Consider the following 18944-nt stretch of genomic DNA (forward strand, 5'->3'; position numbering starts at 1 on the left):
TTGGCTGAAAGTGGTTCCTATTTTTTTCGGTCCATGGTGAATGCCCATTTGCAGACCCGATTTCCTTTGATAGACAGTTTGGAGGAATGAAGTTGTGGAAGATGTGGGTTATAGGCTAAAGGTGTGTGCGAGCTAGCCAGGAGTTGAACCTAGAATCTTCTGATCCGTAGTCAGACGCGTTGTCCATTGCGCCACTAGCCCCATGTCCAGTGTGACTTTGGGAAAGGCTGGGATCTGACAGCATTGCAAACAAACGCTGGTCAAGATATGGGGCTTCGATAAGGAATTTTCGCTGAGCTGTTAATTTCATACAATGTTTAATCAGGCAGAGGTTGGAGGAACAAAATGTCAAATGAACAGTTTCGCATTGACTGCTGCCGTGACCCGGATTCGAACTGGGTTGCTGCGCCACAACGCAGAGTACTAACCACTATACGATCACGGCCGCTTGATGTTCCTTGATCTTGTTATTGTCTATTCAGAGCTCTGATTATCAGACCTGTTACCGATTCATGAGTATGTTTTTCCTAAATGAGGTGTGACAAATGTGGGTTCCATGTATGGTTTATCAAGCACTCCTGATTCTGTCCTTCAGGGACAAATTTAGTTTTTTAAAGGAAAATTATTTGAAAGTTACATGAGAAAAATCAGCAGCAGAGGTGTCACAACAGCTGTGATTGGCTGAAAGTGGTTCCGATTTTTTTCGGTCCATGGTGAATGCCCATTTGCAGACCCGATTTCCTTTGAAAGACAGTTTGGAGGAATGAAGTTGTGGAGAATGTGGGTTATAGGCTAAAGGTGTGTGCGAGCTAGCCAGGAGTCGAACCTAGAATCTTCTGATCCGTAGTCAGACGCGTTGTCCATTGCGCCACTAGCCCCATGTCCAGTGTGACTTTGGGAAAGGCTGGGATCTGACAGCATTGCAAACAAACGCTGGTCAAGATATGGGGCTTCGATAAGGAATTTTCGCTTGAGCTGTTAATTTCATACAATGTTTAATCAGGCAGAGGTTGGAGGAACAAAATGTCAAATGAACAGTTTCGCATTGACTGCTGCCGTGACCCGGATTCGAACCGGGGTTGCTGCGGCCACAACGCAGAGTACTAACCACTATACGATCACGGCCGCTTGATGTTCCTTGATCTTGTTATTGTCTATTCAGAGCTCTGATTATCAGACCTGTTACCGATTCATGAGTATGTTTTTCCTAAATGAGGTGTGACAAATGTGGGTTCCATGTATGGTTTATCAAGCACTCCTGATTCTGTCCTTCAGGGACAAATTTAGTTTTTTAAAGGAAAATTATTTGAAAGTTACATGAGAAAAATCAGCAGCAGAGGTGTCACAACAGCTGTGATTGGCTGAAAGTGGTTCCGATTTTTTTCGGTCCATGGTGAATGCCCATTTGCAGACCCGATTTCCTTTGAAAGACAGTTTGGAGGAATGAAGTTGTGGAAGATGTGGGTTATAGGCTAAAGGCGTGTGCGAGCTAGCCAGGAGTCGAACCTAGAATCTTCTGATCCGTAGTCAGACGCGTTGTCCATTGCGCCACTAGCCCCATGTCCAGTGTGACTTTGGGAAAGGCTGGGATCTGACAGCATTGCAAACAAACACTGGTCAAGATATGGGGCTTCGATAAGGAATTTTCGCTTGAGCTGTTAATTTCATACAATGTTTAATCAGGCAGAGGTTGGAGGAACAAAATGTCAAATGAACAGTTTCGCATTGACTGCTGCCGTGACCCGGATTCGAACCGGGGTTGCTGCGGCCACAACGCAGAGTACTAACCACTATACGATCACGGCTGCTTGATGTTCCTTGATCTTGTTATTGTCTATTCAGAGCTCTGATTATCAGACCTGTTACCGATTCATGAGTATGTTTTTCCTAAATGAGGTGTGACAAATGTGGGTTCCATGTATGGTTTATCAAGCACTCCTGATTCTGTCCTTCAGGGACAAATTTAGTTTTTTAAAGGAAAATTATTTGAAAGTTACATGAGAAAAATCAGCAGCAGAGGTGTCACAACAGCTGTGATTGGCTGAAAGTGGTTCCGATTTTTTTTGGTCCATGATGAATGCCCATTTGCAGATCATTTGGATCTTTCTTGATTTCCTTTGATAGACAGTTTGGGGGAATGAAGTTGTGGAAGATGTGGGTTATAGGCTAAAGGTGTGTGCGAGCTAGCCAGGAGTTGAACCTAGAATCTTCTGATCCGTAGTCAGACGCGTTGTCCATTGCACCACTAGCCCCATGTCCAGTGTGACTTTGGGAAAGGCTGGGATCTGACAGCATTGCAAACAAACGCTGGTCAAGATATGGGACTTCAATTTTCGCTTGAGCTGTTAATTTCAAACAATGTTAAATGAGGCAGAGGTTGGAGTGACCTAGCCAGGAGTTGAACCTAGAATCTACTGGCCTGTAGTTAGAAGCGTTGTCCATTGCGCTACAAGCCCCACAACAGTGCAATGTTAGACAAGAGAGCTAAATGTAGGGGGAAAAAAAACTTTAAAAAACTACATTTTAAAGAATTTTTAATGAAGATGATCTGAAGAGTCTTGCAGCTTCATGTGGACGTTTCACCTTATTCTATCCTGTTTCAACTATGTAAAAGTTAGCTGAGGGTGGTGTTGGTTAGTGTGACACCATAAAAGATGTACCAGCTTGGCACTTCTGCTGTGATCCAGATTTGATCCAGGGTCTTTGCAACCACAATGCAGGGTTCTATTCAATATAAGATCATAATTGGCCACTTGGTTAAGCAATGCACCACATGCAACGAGGTGTGTCAAACAGCTCTGTTCCCACATTTCATCCTAACAGTTGTCATTTTCTTGGTAGATCAAAGTGGAGAATGTTAAATGCCTTGTGTTGGAAAATATGGGGCTGGATAGCAATTAATTTTTTTTTATGACGTCTTCACCCATATTTACTACACTGTTTTCATGTGTGTATTTGAACTGCTTTTTCTGTTTCATTCTGATCTGTAGAGGAATTGTGATTTTGATCTCTTCTTATTTTTACCCAAAGCTCTTAAATGAAAACATAATATAATATTATCATTGAATGTGTAATGAGTTAAAGTAATCACAGCGCTTCTTTGTTCTGTGAATGCATGTGAGTAGGAAGCAGTGACCCTGTTGTCAGGACGGACGTGCATGCCACCAGGGTCCAGTGTTAATCTGGCTCGGGCCACTTTGCTGCTTAGTGAACTGAGAGGAGTGCAGAGCACCACACTGCTAAAACTGACTCAGAAACTACTGATAAAGCAGGTACCCAATCACTCAAATATGTTTCCACACACAGATTTACTTGTTCTTGTGAATATTCAGGAAGCTGTCGAAACTAAGAGCTCTTACTCTTTTTCTTTCAGCTGTGTGTTTTTGGTCAAAGTGCGGTGTTGGATGATGGAAAACTGTGTTTCACTCCTCCTGGACCCAACAACATCTATCTCCCTTATCTGAACGTACTAGATCAATTGACTGAGCGAATTGGTAAATTAAAGACATTTCACTTTTTTACACTCTGACATATATGTGAGAACAAGACATAAAGTCACAGCCACAATAGAGTCTCTGTGAGATTAATATGTTCCCAATAACAATTTTGACATGCAACTATTTAATAGAATGTTATTTTTACTGTCCATTTTTAGCATGCTAACAACTGCTAATTAGCACTTAATACTAAAGGAAAGTTAACACCAAAGCCATCTGGATTCATTCATTTTCAAATACATTCAGTCGATATCACAGGAGACAAAGCAGCTCCTCAGCTATTAAGTATTTTAAGTGCAAATTCAACACTCTGCTCTTGTTAAATTACTCTATTGTGCATGTTATCACAGGTCACATCCTGGATCTCAGTGACAAGCAAATGCCAGTCTCTGGCCAGTCATCACCATCCAGTTCCAGGCAACAACTGCGCCAGTCCAGACAGATTTCTCTGAAAATCCCAAGCCCCTCCAGTCCTCTATAGTAGAGTGACACACATATCGTGCTGTAACTTGCACAGCTCTCTCCTAGTCAGTCCTTTGCCTGTTGAGAAACAAAGTTGGATGCTGACGTGAGTGTAAGTCCACATGCAGAGTCTGTGTTTTTGTTCCTGAGGTGTTTATTCTGTTAAAAAGTGCAAGGATATTAATGGTAACCTGGAGTAATGACACATAACATAATAAAGGTTGTAATTAGAAACTGAAGTACTGTATTTGTTGACAGGGTGCAACAGTGTTGTTGAATATGAGTTCTTTTTTTGGATATTTTTAGTTACTGTGAGTTGTCATTGTCTAGTTGAGAATGATGACGTTGAATCTGCATGTAATCATTTTTTATCTTCATATTCTTCATTTCCCAATCTCACAGTATGTTTACCTGCAGGTTGGCAGTACATGGAGACAATGAAAAAGAACAAAAAGACAGTTGGGAATAAATAATTCTTCAGATTATCTTTTGAACTGCAGGGCAAACTCAACTGTTCCTTTAATAGTATCTATGTAATCTATGGCCTCTTCAATATGTATACTTCTGGGCAGAAAAAAATCGAATGATCCACAACATTAAAAAAAAACCATCAACTACATGATAAACTGAAAGAAGGTATTCTGTTAACATAAATCTTGAATGAAAGAGCAAACACGATGAGAGATGGGTTGTGAGATTCAAAGTAAGGGAGCCAAACAACTGAAAAGACAAACATAAATGTTTAGTGATGAATCTGCATGTGTACGTTAATATCACATCCACAGTGATCCAAATACTGTGACTTATAATCAAAGTGTAGATCATTCAGTCAAAATCTAGGCACCCAGTTTTATATCGTCAGATAAGGAATCCTGCATATCTGCATATTGTGTGAGAAACTGTCCATCAGTGACACCATGTAATTAAGAGTAAGGTGCTTATAGTGTTTATGTTAAAGATTGACAGGTCAGTTTAAATTGGAACTTATTTAGTTATGTATAATTACATACTGCACAGTCTTTCGCTTTTGTGAATATTAATCATGATGCAAATAAACTACTCACTGTACCAGAAAACATTACAAAATTGGGTTTAGCTGCCCTCTAGTGTTAATATTTGCATTAAAGATTTGTGACACACATTTCAGGTTAATTAAGGTGGTGGGGCAAAGAAAAAATCACATAATGATAGGGAAGTGTAGCTGAATCTTAAAATGCTTCCTTGACATAACATTAGAACTAGCTAGGGTTATAGGGTCCCAATAAATTATGAATGGGGGCTTTTCAATCATACATACAATCTTTATAATAACAACGACTTTGTGACATAGGCTTCCGTAAGGGATTGTTTCTTACTTGTAAGAGGGAAGGAGGTGGTGCAGAACTGGAGAGGCCTTTCAGATATATTTTTAAGCACTGGGGAGGGAGTTGTTTTTTTTTTATTTGGCTTAGGCCAGGAATATTCAGCTTGAAATGGTTGTATTTTGTGTTTATTTGAAACACCCTCAGAACGCCCAAACCTGCAAGTGGGTTTAAAGGGCATGTTTTTTGTTGTTTTTTCAAAATTGCACCATTTATCAACCTATGCAAATTGGCTTGATCTGTCAAAAACATGAGAAGAAGGCAATGAGCAGCAAATGAAGACAAGACCCTCAAATTAGACAGAAAGAAATACAAAGAAAGTGCAAGAAAATTAGTCACAGAAATGAACTGGAAAAAGCTTTGAAAAAAAAAAGATAATTCTGTCACATAACTTTGAATATGTGGTGCGGTCATTATACGAATATATTTTTCCCCCAACTTTGTTTCTTTTTTCCCGAGGCATTTTTCCCAGTAAAATAATTTTGTAAATCTAATAATATCTTGAAATATTTGGAACACACTTAAGATGCCCCCCCCCCAAACATTTCTGGACAAAATGCATCAGGTTTCGAAGGGTGATGAAATTACCTGTGAAAGGTGTCTTGAAAGCAGCAAGGGAAGTGATGTCATTTCAGGTGTCAGCGGGTTAAATAGGACAAACTAAGGTTATAGAAACCAAATAGATAAACTACCATTATAATAAAAAATAAAACCTCAATTGTTTGATGTAGTCTTGTAAAGACTAGTTGATCTGAACCAAACTAATCTTACCGCCCCGTGTGAATTCCGGAAGTGTTCGCCGGAAGCTTTTATTCTGAAAGCTGCATCCGGAAGTGGTGTATGTCGGTGTGGTCCGGTGACTTGACCCCGGTCCTCCGGCAGAGTAACGGTAGCTGTCTCCTCCGAGCCCTCAATTGTTTCGGTTTGTTGACGTTTGCTGGAGTACAGCAGCAGCTAGTAACAGGGGTCTGCCCCTTGTTTTAAGCGAGTCGTGTGAGAGTCACCGCAGCTAGCCAGTTAAATGAGCTAACGTTAGCTTAAATGGGTTTTCGAGTGAAAAGATGATCGCCTCGCTCTCTAGAGGAAGTTTGCTGGACGAGGTTCTCCATGGGGGCTTTAATGAGGTACCGTTTACCCAGCGTTACTGATGAAATGTTCAATAAGTCGGGTTAGCTTTAACGTTTGTTAGCAAGCGGAAGCCAGTGAAATTTGCCAACCATCTTACCGACAAAAGAACAATAAGACACCGCAACTTTTACTGGTGACAACGAATTTCTGCAGTTTGGCAAACTAGATGTTGACGTTAGTGTGTAGTTTGGACGAAAAAGCAATTTACTTTATTAATAACGCTGTATAACTTAGCTTGCGTTAACGCTAGCAATAACGGTAAGTGTAACTGTTGTCAGGAAGTAAGATTACCAAGTAGCATTAGAGTTTTAAAAAAAAAGCCGTAAACAAACCGAACATCATATTTGGTTGAGCTGTAAGTGTTTTTGCTATTGTGTTAAAAATGGGGTGAGTTTTTTGTATTGTATCCCGGACGACGGGCTGTCACGTGACTGAACTGGACCGGTGTTGTGATGAAGATTGTTTGCAAATCTGATCCAAACCCTTTAAGGGACTGTACTTTATTTATCAGAGGATGGTGTGGCAGGGGTGTGACTTAAATATATACATGTATATTTTTTAAATAATCTTGACCCTCCTGGAAGTTATCCCTCCACCATTACTAACATTTTTTTGTATTCACACCAAATGCAGGTGTTACTGGAGTCAATACAACTAGGAAACAGCACAGGTGTTGGTTATCACCAAAACAAACATCTGATTTCTTTAGCGAAGTGCAACTTCTCCTTAAATTGTATGTTAAAAGACCATTGGAAACTTTGATTTTCTGTTTTAACAGTTCCTGGCTATGATAAGTGGTGCGATTTTACAGATTTTAAAAGAAAACATGCCTTTCAAACCCCTTTTTGGATTTGGGGTTCAGAGGTTATGTAAAATAAATACAAAATACAACCATTTAGTTTTATTACCCCCCACTTAAACTAAAATACAAAACACAAGTCCTTTCCCAGTACTTTTTTTTTAATGCCTTACCCTTTTTTTCACCGCCCCTTCCCCCCACATAAATAACCAACAGTCCCTAACCATTGAGGGAAGCGCTCGCATTAACAGGAGGGAACAAATGCTACACTATGTGGATGAACACAAAACTGTATAATTGACCTACACAGCAAAAGTAAAATTTAATCTGCAGTGGGACAATAGACTGACCCTGCCCCCCTCTCTCCTGTCCCAGCATAATAAACAAAGGAACTCATTTGTTATGCCCTGGTCTCAGCCTTTTTTGGGCCCCCACTCTAAGCTGTGTGTTTTTGTCTGTGTTCCTCTGTGGTTTATTGGATTTGTGTGTATCTGATTGATGGATAGCAGCAGCAGCTGGCAGCCTATGTTTCCTGGGTGAACTCTCAGCTGAAACGGAAACCAGGCCTGAAGCCGATCACAAGCCTCAGGCATGATCTGCAGGATGGGGTTGTGCTCACACAACTCATAGAGATAGTTGGTAAATACACGCATGCACATGTACACACACAAATGGCTCACATGATGTAGTAGTACTTGAGGAAGCATAAGGGGAAATATAGGTGTCAGTAGATTCTTCTAAATCCATGATTTATGTTATTTATGTGTGCATAGTAAAAATATTTTGTATTTGTCTTCAGTTGGTACTTGCGCAACCAGTACAAGCCCTTATCTACATGCTTATCAATGATTTTTCAATTTAAACAATGCAGTGTAATATACTTTTCCTTTATAATTACTCATGCAATTTCAAAAGATGAGCTCATAACTTCAGTTTGTTTGTGTGTTTTTTAACAATGTGACCAAAAAAAAAAAGATCTGAGGTGTGCCCATCTGTGACGAGATGTGAAATTCAATATGGACTAGTATTTCCTTTAAGAAATATTCACTTATCCAGAATTTGCAGTAGCACAATGCAGAATACACAATTTAGAAAGTTTGAACAATAGAGATGCTTTCATCTAATTTTGAGAACATAAAGAATATATCCTCTTTTCTTGTCAAATACAATCATTTAAATGTAAATATTATAAAGATTAGCATGAAATGCAACAACAATTTAGAGGCAGGAAAAGTATTTATGGGTTAGGGAACATTTTAACCCTGTTAATGAGGCCTAACCCTTTTATTCCTGCACCAAGCCAATATTTAAATTTAAATTCATTTACCATTTATCCACCATAGTCAGTTCAGTTTAAAGAGAACCACAAATTCACTCTGGTTGTTTTTCATGCTCAGATGTTCATGCTACACCATCATGCGCCGTGCTGCAGGATTAGCTGATAATTCCACAGGAAATTTGTTTTTGTTGGAGCAAATTATATTGCTATTATACTGCTCATACCAACTATGACATTATATCTGTGACACACACTCACACAGTCTGTCTGAAGTTTGCACATGGTACTGATGTAAATGCCCAACCAGAACTTGCATCGTGGATTTTTTTTTCTTTTTCTTTTTTTGTCTCTCAAATCTCATTCACAGCTGGGGAAGTGCTGGAAGGAGTGTATGCTGCTCCACAAAACAAAGAGGAAAGCAGGAAGAATGTGGAGCAAGTCCTGCAGTTCATTTCCTCCAGACACATACGCATGCCGCACATATCCGCAAGAGGTAAACCACAGAAAATTCTGTCATTACTTTTTCTCTTCATTTTGCGAGCAGATGTTTGTAACCTTTTCTGGTTGCTGACCCTGTATTATAGTCAGAGGATTTTATCCACATCAGAGCCTTAAGCACAAAAAAATCACATTTGCTTTGTTACAAATACTTATTTCTCCATGTGCATACCAACGTTGTTTTACAGCATATTGTATAAAACCTTAAAAAAAGTGTTTATTTCATATGTATTGTTATAAAGTTGCTTTTTTGTTATCCGCTGTTAATACCACATGTTGCAAATACTGTACATGCTCACTGCCTTATTGAGGGACATAGTATGTTTTCTTTCTGTCCGCAGACATTGTCGATGGTAATCTGAAATCTGTCATGAGGATAATTCTGGCACTGGCTGCCCACTTCAAACCCACAGCCAATCACAGGGCTGCTTTTGGCAACAGGAGGACTTTGACAAGAGGCTCTGCCAACCACAACCCTCTCTCCACTGTTGCACTAGCACAAGGTGCCGCTGCCACACTGGCATCAGCACGACTTGATGCCTCGCAGCCTGCACGCAGCATACGTCTCCACGGGTATGATGGCAGCAGTAATCACAAACATAAACACAAACACCTGTCGATAACTTTCTGTCGCATCTAAATGTTCTCAGCCACAGTAATCATTTGTTAGATAAACATGTAGTCTTTGCTGTCATCTGGTGGACAAACACAGATCATCAAAATACCATCCTCTCAACTGCTGAAATGAGTCTATATTTGTTATAAAACTGTGTGCCAGTTCTTATTTAAAAATAATGGACCTCTGCTCTGTCTGTCATCTCTCAGTGGCTGGGGGCTGGATGTGGACAAGACTGTTTGTGTTCGTGCACTGGTTGAGCAGTATGAAAAAGGAGCTCCAGATGAGCCAGATAATTCTCAGTCTAACAGGTAATCTGCTGCAGATGCACTTACTTTATATTGCCTTAACTGTGAGATAAAACAGCATAAATGCATACATAATCTGTATTTTTCTTTTTCTTGTCCTTGTCCTTGCTCTCTTGACTTGGTCTTGAGTTGCCTTGTTGCTGAAACGTGCTATACAAATAAACTTGCCTTGCCTTGCCTTGCCTATATTCTCGATTGAGAATATAATCCCAAATCCTCTTTGTAATAGTAAAACTGTTGGTGAGTCGGAGACACAACGATAGTGACCCTCAAAAAGGGATCCTGAGGTTGGTCTTGAGTACTACGACACTGACTGAGGGAAAGTGATATTCCTCATGTTCTGAGTCATACGCTGATTCATTTGTATGATGTCAAAAAGCATTTGTAAAATCTGCTGTGACACCACTTTCATTCATTTTACACTGACTATGGGCTGAATCACGTTTTGATGTTGTGTCATTCTGAATAACGCAGTGCTGTGATGATTGGCTGAAGAAAAGATAAAGCTAAAACCTAACTGGAAGGCGTGTTGGCATCGCTGGCCTAAATTCATCAAGCAGGTTGTGGCTGTTTTGTTGTCGAAGGACAAGTGGTATAATTATGTAATAAAACGTTTTGTTCCCCTTTTTTACACAAAAATAGGGTTTGCTGTGCCACTCAGTGTTTGTGAGAAAGCAAACTTTGTTGCTTTTAATATTGCACAGTTCAATAAGAAAATACATTTTTTTTGCATGTAGTTAAATAAGTTCTGTTATCTTGCATGTTTAACACCTACTTTTTTATACTTAGGACACAGAAGACTACTTTATGTGGTCTATTTTTGTGTGCAAATGTGTGTGTCTCAGTGCCTGATGGAGCATATGACTTTAGTACTCTACACTCTCTCTCTCTGCTGTTGTGTGTGTGTGTGTGTGTGTGTGTGTGTGTGTGCTTATGTGTGTGTAGTTCATAGACATCTGTGGAAACCACAGGCAGATGATAGAAAAAAGAAACAACCAGTCTTTATCTTCTGCAGTCACATGTCCAGTTATGCTCTGCGGTGCTCTTTTTTTATGATCGTATCTTGTGTGTGTGTGTTTTAGTGTGAGTGCAGATTTGTGTGTATATGTTTGTAATGACAGAAAGGGAAGTGCATGCAAGGATTATTTATAAAATGATGATGCGATTTTGTTTTAAGACACAGTCATTCAACAAAGATATGATATATTGACCTGCCATCACATACAGTATTAAGCTTAATTAAGTGAGACATGCTAAGCAGTGTCTGCTGCGTGGTTGCCATCACGGCCAGCCAGAGGGCGAGGGGCGGGATGAGTCGGAGTGAAGAGAATTACGAACTGTCATGAGTTTGTTGAGATGCCAGAGACCCACATGCAGGGTGAGACTTGGCTCCTTGGAAGTATTATGCAGAGTTTATGGCACCTGTAGCCCACTATGGGGGGGACGCAGATTAAATGGTAAGACCGGACACTGTGAGGCAGTGTGAATGTAGATTGCGTGCAGGTGTGTGAGTTAATGTTTTTTTTTTTTTTTTACCTTGACAGTGCAATGTGAGAATAGACTGTGAATTGAGAGTGGTGACTGTATGCACTGTTTATAAGTGCTTTGATTTGTAAAACATGCAAGGAATAAAGGCTTCTCCTGTCAAATTTGTATTTTAGAAAATGTGTGTCAATCTCATGCTTGTTGGTAGGTGTCCCCTTTTTTTTTTCCAGAATTTCAGCAAAATGAGCATTAGTTTCAAAGAGCTTCCAAAGACACACCGAATGTCTCCATCTCCAGTACGCTGTTTATGAAAACAATCTGTCATTTTGACATCAGTCAATGTTCTTTATCAATATCAATATTCTTCATCAATATTGAGAGCACAGACAAGGCTTCAGTTGAACATGTATTCAGAGTGATATTTTTATTACTAATAAATGTATATACTACTTTACTACAGATATATTGCAACAAATTGAGATGTCACCCAGCCAAAGTGCATGCACACACACCCCATGCTTCTCTGGAATGAATTGATTGATCAGTATTTTGTCTTTCTCGAGTCTCAGCTCCGTGAGTCCGCTGTCAACTCCCAGAGCTCCTCCCAGCAGCCACTCAGACAGCCAGCAGGAAGACCGTCAACAACAGGAGGGCAGTGGCGGTGAGTTCTGTTCTGCCGCAAACTGTCATAAGATTAGCAAACCTCTAGATTTATCTTTCCACGTGTGTTAACACCGTGTCATGTGTGTGAACATCTATGTGCGTGCAGCTGAGTCATCTCATGTTGGAGTGGAAACGGCATTGGAGGATCCTCTGAGTGAAACTTTGGAGAAGGATGTGCAGGAGACACGTAAAATGGTGTCTGCTTTACAGGTATGTGCATATAGAGACATTTCTTTTTGCGTAAATGCAGAGTGTTTTCTTTCTGATTTTCACTCAGATCATGTTTGACTTCCATATCCAAGTTAAAGCACAAATTTGTATTTTCTTTGAAGACGTTGGATGTCAGTCTAATAGATAAATATTACAATACCATTCGGACACATTTACTGACCAACTTTTGCTGATGTTAGTATGTTAAGTAGATCTGTCTTTACAAGAAATACACGATAAAGCACTGTAGAGCCCAAGATTCTGGCTTAAAGGGACAATTCACTCCCAAATAAAAAATACATATTTTTCCTTATACCTGTTGTGCTCTTTTTCAGTCTAGATTGTTTTGGTGCCATCTAGTTCTCTTATATGAGAAAGAAGGCAGGTATCTTTACGGCCGATATCTGTAACACTCTGCAACTCAAACCAAAACTATGTAGACTGATAAGCAGCACTGTAGGTAAGAGGAAAAATAAATGATTTTGATTTTGGGGTGAACTGTCCCTTTAACTGGGCCAGAACACATGCTGTGTGTGTTTTCAGGTTATGGAAGCTGGTGCGAGATCATGTCATCATGTGTTGCTCCACTATTGACTCCTACTGGTTGGGTGCAGCACCTGTGCAGAGGGGGGTGGGATCTTGTGGGATACTGTGACATTAGTAACACAATATTTTTTAGGCTTTTTGAATGCTGTGTTTATTATGCATCAGACAGCCTACCAGCAGCTACTGATTGATCCGGCTTTCTGAACACAGCAACTTCACTCCAAAGTACAAACTGGTGTCACATGTGATATCCTTTGTGTTTCTAAGGCCCTGCTGCTGCATGGTTCACTGCCTGAGGATGAGCAGGATGTGTCTTTGAGTTTGGACCAAGGCAGTGCTGAACAGCAACTGGTAATGAGAGTCTCTCCTGTAATTTTTATTTCATCCTGTTTTCCCCTCAATCTCAATTTAATTTTCTGCCCTTTTTTTCTCACTCTTCTGTGCCACACTCTCCTTTGCTTTGTTTTATCCGCTCTTTGTGTTCAGTGTGGATCACATTTCTTTTTCTTTACTTTGTGTGTGTGTGTCAGAGGGTGACACGGGTATCAGTTTCCCTTCTTTCCCAGTCCATTGTGATTCTCACACACATCCCTTTTTTCTCTCTCTTTACAGGTAGTCATTCGTAGTCGTTTGGATCAGAGCATGGAGGAGGCGCAGGAGCTAAAGGTAAATAACGAAATCATTTGTTTTCTTTTTAAACTGTAAATATGTTTCACTGTTAGGACAAAATTCAAATTTGTCATATTACTGAGAGAATAAACTTCTGGAATGCACACTGTGATTAATATTTAATTTAGAGCGTGTTGTTTGCTTTAGAGGGAACTGTTGCGCTGTAAGCAGGAGATGAGAAACTTGCAGGGAGTCAAGGTAAGACAAAGTGAGATCAGCAGTTAATTATCTTATTACCCAGTTCAATACAATTCTGATTGTGTTGTAGAAAAGTTGGTATTGACTTTCTGTTGTTTTGAATGTGCAGGATGCCCAGCAGCAGAGGCTGTGTACTCAGGAAGCATCAATACTGCAGATGAAGCAGGAGCTTCTCAGAGCCAGCATGACGAAGGATGACCTCAGCAACCGTAACGTATGAAATCTATTAATTAAAGTGAATCTTCAAAACACTACATTTAAAATGCTTCTTTATTTTAAGTGTGTATTGCAAATCCCCCTCCTTAATGAAAATGTGTTCCAGGCGGAGCTGCAGTGGAAGCTGGAGGAATGCAACAGGCTATGGGGCGAATGCAAGGTGACGTACCCCAATCCTTCTCTTTCAGTGGTTTTTCTGTAAACTATTGTAGTCGTCCCGACTTCATGTTACACAGCATCTGATTATGTAGTTTGCACGAAATAATGACCATACTTTTTCTCTTTGTTCGACTGGATACAGAAGGAGATTGGACAGAAGGACAGACTGCTGCAGCAACTCAAGCAGAAGCTTGAAGAAAGTCAAAAAAAGCAGGTATTGTATTTTAAAGAAGCTTCAGTGGGCTTAAAATCTTCTCTGCAGCTCAATGCTGTGTGTGACAATGTCAGACCAATAGTTAATCAGTCATTTTTTTAATGTCTTGAATCACAGTTTTTTTTCTTTTGCTTTTATCATCAAATTAATACTAAAATGTACTTTGATGCAGAAAGAAAATAATATTTTTTTTCTTTCTTCACTTATTCAATAACCTAGTCGCATTAATCTGTCAATCTGAGGCATGGGCTGGATATGATTTAATTTTAGGATCTAGGAGGTTTGTCTCTGTGTGTGTTTTGATGTATAATCGTGTGTCTCTTTCACAGAATGAATTGCAAAGAGAGTTGGAGCAAAAAAACAGCATGCAGGTAGTATCATTTCTTTCCTCACTGTTTCTGCATCTAAATCTTAATGAACAGTTTCAGGTTACATATTCAGAATGTCAGGCGGTCACAAATGCAAATGTACATTACACAGCTGACTGATTTTTGTTGTTTTTTAAAAAATTTTCTTCTCTCAGATTCCCTCTGGCACCGAAAACAATGGATATTCTCCCTCTGTGTCAGATGTAAGCATTGTTTCTATTGACAAGGCTCTTCAGTCAGTGGGCCTGTTCACACTTCATCTTGCTAACAAAGCGTCACTATACGCCTACATTCTCTTGGAAGTATTTAGGCCACATTTGTACAATTGTAAAAAATGTACCACTTGTACACTTTTCATGAATGTTTTAATTAGCTATTAAAACCAAATTGATTTTTGTACCAGGCTGTAGACATGTTTATTTCTGCTGTAAAGTTGGGCATTTTAACATGGGGGGTCCTTGGGGATTTACTCATTTTCGGAGCCTGCCTCAAGCAGTCATTCAAGAAACTGCAGTTTTTGGCACTTCACGTTGGCTTCATTTCTCAGCCTCAGAGGTTGCCACGTGGATAAAACATGGGGCAGAACATGCTTAACATACAAAAAATGTCGCCCTGTAAGGCTTTAAACACAGAGCTGCTTACTGTGCTTTCGTGTCTGTGCTCTGTTAGCAGGCAGAAGAGGTTCAGCTGCTCAGAGATTCACTTCGGAGTTTGAGGAACAACTTCAGAGAGCACGACCCGCAGCACCATACACTGGACACTCTGGAGCAGGGCATAGTATCACTCATCGACAGACTGCATGTTCTGCACACACACAGGGTACGAACACAAGCACAAACCACTGACTTGTTAAATTATCAAAGGATGGATCTATTGATACTTTAAAATCTTATCAGCTAGTGTTACTTTAGGCCAAATTTAGAGCTTTTAAATCATGAAGTGCTTTTTATCCCAATAATGCAGGGGAGGGGCAAATCTCCAAGACGCAAAGGCCAACACACAGACTCTGATACCTGGCCCTCCACAAGTAAGCTGTTCCAACATGAAACCCCCAAATACACGTCCATGTATGCGCAGAATATTTATGCTTTTACTGATCGTGTTTCTGCTGTTCCTTATAGAGGTTTGCCAATCCCACAGCGGGTCCTCTGCCTCCACTAAAATCCTTTATTTCACTGGAAAATCCCCAACACCTTCTATGATCAATATTCCGAAAAGGTTAGTGTGTCTTTTCTTTCTGAAGCGTTTAAATGTGTTGCAGTTTTTTGCTTTCTTGCAGTGTTGTCAATAATCCTAACAGGTGCATTTAAGCTCAAAGATAGAAAATAAAATGAATTATCGTGAAATGTCACAAGCTATGAAGATGAGCGAGTCTCTTTGTATACATTGCCTAGGCTCGGTGAGGTGACTCTCAAAGATGTAAAGGCAGCTGTGGATCGAGAGGGAAACTACAGGTACCACTTCAAGGCCCTGGACCCTGAGTTTGGCACTGTCAAAGAAGAGGTGAGAGAAGGCTTTCAAATAAACAGATCTAAATGACAGTAAAAGTAAACTTGGTGCACACAAGTTAGAATGAAAATTTTGTTAAACTGTACTTCAAGGGCAACTTCAGTATTTTTCAATCTCTACCGACAGGCTCAGATTATTACTCTGAGTGTCTGACAACATTATGGAAAGGATCCCTACAGATATAGAACGTTTTTTTCTAAAAATAAAAAAAATTTTTTAAAAAAGAGAGAAAGATCCTTTTGTTTAACCAGTAACAGCCCTGAAGTCACAATCACCAGACTCCATTTAAATAAACAGCAATTTTAGTATCATTAAACATACTATATTCAGAGTTGATGAAAACAAAATAAAACTCACATCTTGGTTCATCAACTGTTCCAACAATCATCAGCTCTGGTTTGATTAAAAAAAACTCTCACTTCACTCAGTTAGATGTGAAAATATGCTGCCTCCATACAAGCTTAAATCGCTGTTTAGTTAAACGGAGTTTGGTAGGTCTGGTGATGGTGATACCCGAGCTGTTTCTGGTGAAACGAAAAGGATCTTAACAAAAAAATGTATCTCTGTAGAGATCCTTAATGTTGTCAGACGCTGTCGGAGTAATAATCCGCCTCTTTCAGTGGCACAAAGAAGCACTCTTAATGGACGCATTGTTGGTGCCTTATTGCCCTGAGTGGTTGCAGCCTTTTTTGCCACTGCCGGCTGTGGTCTTGTCCCTTAGAAACAAAAACATGAAAAAACACTGACAGTGAGTACTACTAGCTTTACGTACTGGCCTGTTTTGTGCTACACTCAAAGATGGAAGATAAAAAACCCATAGTCCTTTGTACATTGCAGCATGCATATGGCACGTGGGTATAGTTATAAGATAACAGCAGAAGATAATATACCCTAAATTTCTGTGTGCCAGGTATTTCTGGACGGAGCAATTATTCCAGGCTGGGAAGGAAAAATAGTGGCCTGGGTAGAGGAGGACCGTGGTGAAGAAAGGTAACACGGTCATTCTGTATCTCTTTATTTTCCTGGCTCTCATTGGTAAGAAACTCACTATCCTTTGTGTTTAGACCATTTTAGGGTCAAGATGAGGGGCCATGACACTTTCTGTTTCTGCTCGTGGTCCCTCTGATCCCAGAGGGACATCGAGATGACTGTTCAACACCGGCACAAGTGGACACTTTTTGAGATTCACATTATCATTAAAATACTGTAAGACTTGTCAGCAAGAGATTTGTGTTGTTCAGGTGGTACTAAACCACACTTACTGGCTCTGGAAACAGTGTAGATCTGTAACTGATGTCTAGAATATTGTAAAGCTCAATGCCTTTACAGAGGACAGCTATTTCCATCATGTGCTTATTGTTGCCAGGCTGTAACTGTGTTATCAAAACTGGACTCAAAAGTAGACAAAAAATATTTTAATTTAACTGTTTCTGAAACCACACTTGTGTTGGTTCTCCTCTAGTGGAAGGAGGTTTTTACTGTTAAAAAAAAAGTCATTTCTAAGGGTTTAGTATTGCAGTCCTAGTGCAGCAATGAAGTATTTAAAAGGTATGAATGAATACATGTTTGGAATATGTATTGTCCATTTTTTAATATGAAATGTAAAGTGAATATACAGTATTATCTACCACAGCAGAAAATATTAACAATAATTTTCTGGGGGACAAAAAAAATGTCATTTTTGGATAGAAATGTTACAAAGACCAGGAAAGTCACACAAGTTCTTTTTTTGTTAGTGCTGCACGAGGACATTCTGACCTGCTGACAAATACACTGTCCAGCCATCACCTACTACTGCTTTGTGTTCATTCAATATTCATTACATTACATTTAACAGGTAACACAAAAAGACAAAAAGGGTGATGATCATCTTGAGATGTCCAAACAGAAAAATCTATTGGAAAAACAAAAAAGCACCTAAATTTAATTTAGACCGATAAAATAATCTAAATATAACCCAAATCCAGATGTGGCGTTCAGTGTCAGTCAGTAACTCACCAGCATGCAAGCAAACCGAACGTGCTCATACTGAACTGCTGTCAGATCATTTTTTAAAAAAAATATGCTGGAATTTTAATGTTCATGCGGAAAAATGTAGGAGAACAGCACTGTTGTTTACTTTATGAAATTGTTTTGTACATTCGTGTAAAATTATTTTCACTGTCCTTTTTTTAAGTGTATGTATTTGTTTAAAGAGAGATCCCTGTGAGATGAGAATGTTTCTGCAGATGCTGTGGATGTGAATTTGACATCAGAGATTTAAAGGAGACTATTGTCCTGAAACTATGGACCATACCACTATTTATGGTTTGTGTGTGTGTGTGTTTGAATATGTGTGCATGTGTCTCTGTGTGTATGAAATCAGCATGGACCTTTGAAATGCTTTCCTCCACTCTGCTTCTGTCTGCCTATTTGGGATCCATGTGTTTGCCTTCACTAACAAGCCAACTGAAATATGCATCAGTCTACTTATAGATAAGACCTGTTTTAATGCCATAACTGCCTGTACTGTAAAATGTACAATTTGCTGGTGAGATGGTTATTATCATTTCTTTTGTTTACTGAAGTGTTACAAAATATGGATACAGTCTTAAAAAATAAAACATGGCCTTTGTTGTGTTAAATGTTGGAAAGACAGATATTTGGAAATAAAAGAGATTCTCATTTTTAAAAAGATACAATTATTAATGGTGTTTGGGAGACTGTAGGGAAGATCAACATATCCTTAATAATTAAATGCATGTACACTTTGGGATATT

General features: G+C 39.5%; 2 protein-coding genes and 6 non-coding genes across 15 annotated transcripts in view; 2 read left to right on the plus strand and 6 right to left on the minus strand.

Moving 5' to 3' along the window:
* cfap54 (cilia and flagella associated 54) overlaps positions 1-4705 on the plus strand; it is a 40406-nt gene extending 35701 nt beyond the window's left edge. For 3 of the 5 annotated variants that reach the window (XM_088088813.1, XM_088088816.1, XM_088088814.1), the window contains exons 55-57: positions 3126-3272; positions 3374-3494; positions 3848-4704. In XM_088088813.1, coding sequence (XP_087944939.1) covers positions 3126-3272; positions 3374-3494; positions 3848-3978 — 399 coding nt within the window. In that variant the 3' untranslated portion in view covers positions 3979-4704. Of the gene's footprint in view, positions 1-3125; positions 3273-3373; positions 3495-3847 lie in introns of all 5 variants that reach the window. The other 2 variants (XM_088088815.1, XM_088088817.1) reach the window with 2 other exon arrangements.
* On the minus strand, positions 129-201 carry trnar-acg (transfer RNA arginine (anticodon ACG)). The gene has a single exon. It is a non-coding gene; the product is annotated as a tRNA-Arg (tRNA).
* Positions 806-878, minus strand: trnar-acg (transfer RNA arginine (anticodon ACG)). Its single transcript has one exon. It is a non-coding gene; the product is annotated as a tRNA-Arg (tRNA).
* trnah-gug (transfer RNA histidin (anticodon GUG)) lies at positions 1054-1125 on the minus strand. Its single transcript has one exon. It is a non-coding gene; the product is annotated as a tRNA-His (tRNA).
* trnar-acg (transfer RNA arginine (anticodon ACG)) lies at positions 1486-1558 on the minus strand. The gene has a single exon. It is a non-coding gene; the product is annotated as a tRNA-Arg (tRNA).
* On the minus strand, positions 1734-1805 carry trnah-gug (transfer RNA histidin (anticodon GUG)). Its single transcript has one exon. It is a non-coding gene; the product is annotated as a tRNA-His (tRNA).
* trnar-acg (transfer RNA arginine (anticodon ACG)) lies at positions 2180-2252 on the minus strand. Its single transcript has one exon. It is a non-coding gene; the product is annotated as a tRNA-Arg (tRNA).
* Positions 4706-6168: 1463 nt separating the features above from the next.
* Positions 6169-18809, plus strand: LOC121952829 (dixin-A-like). Of its 4 annotated transcripts, none has more exons than XM_088088043.1 (21): positions 6169-6444; positions 7754-7886; positions 8894-9019; positions 9366-9597; positions 9850-9951; positions 11997-12094; positions 12203-12306; positions 13120-13203; positions 13465-13518; positions 13669-13719; positions 13829-13933; positions 14042-14095; positions 14237-14308; positions 14638-14679; positions 14832-14879; positions 15349-15495; positions 15640-15703; positions 15798-15894; positions 16071-16179; positions 17096-17175; positions 17250-18809. In XM_088088043.1, exons 1-21 carry the CDS (start codon positions 6382-6384, stop codon positions 17257-17259), a joined length of 1875 nt encoding a protein of 624 aa, XP_087944169.1. In that variant the 5' UTR covers positions 6169-6381; the 3' UTR covers positions 17260-18809. The 4 variants fall into 4 exon arrangements, with proteins under 4 accessions (XP_087944169.1, XP_042355604.1, XP_042355606.1 ...); XM_042499670.2 differs by having other exon boundaries at positions 6171-6444; positions 15346-15495; XM_042499672.2 differs by having other exon boundaries at positions 6171-6444; positions 12003-12094; positions 15346-15495.
* Positions 18810-18944: the final 135 nt, after the last annotated feature.

This window comes from Plectropomus leopardus, chromosome 15 (genome assembly GCF_026936395.1).
Source record: "Plectropomus leopardus strain MGB_pleo_1.0 chromosome 15, ASM2693639v1, whole genome shotgun sequence".
Classification (NCBI taxonomy): Eukaryota; Metazoa; Chordata; class Actinopteri; order Perciformes; family Serranidae; genus Plectropomus; species Plectropomus leopardus.

What these genes read in the sequence shown, in the direction of transcription:
- LOC121952829 (XM_042499670.2), top strand. Translation starts at nt 6,382, where the DNA reads ATGATCGCCTCGCTCTCTAGAGGAAGTTTGCTGGACGAGGTTCTCCAT. An exon ending in GCAGTGCTGAACAGCAACTG is followed by an intron (nt 13,204 to 13,464) that starts GTAATGAGAGTC and finishes CTCTCTTTACAG; the next exon opens with GTAGTCATTCGTAGTCGTTT. An exon ending in ATGACCTCAGCAACCGTAAC is followed by an intron (nt 13,934 to 14,041) that starts GTATGAAATCTA and finishes AATGTGTTCCAG; the next exon opens with GCGGAGCTGCAGTGGAAGCT.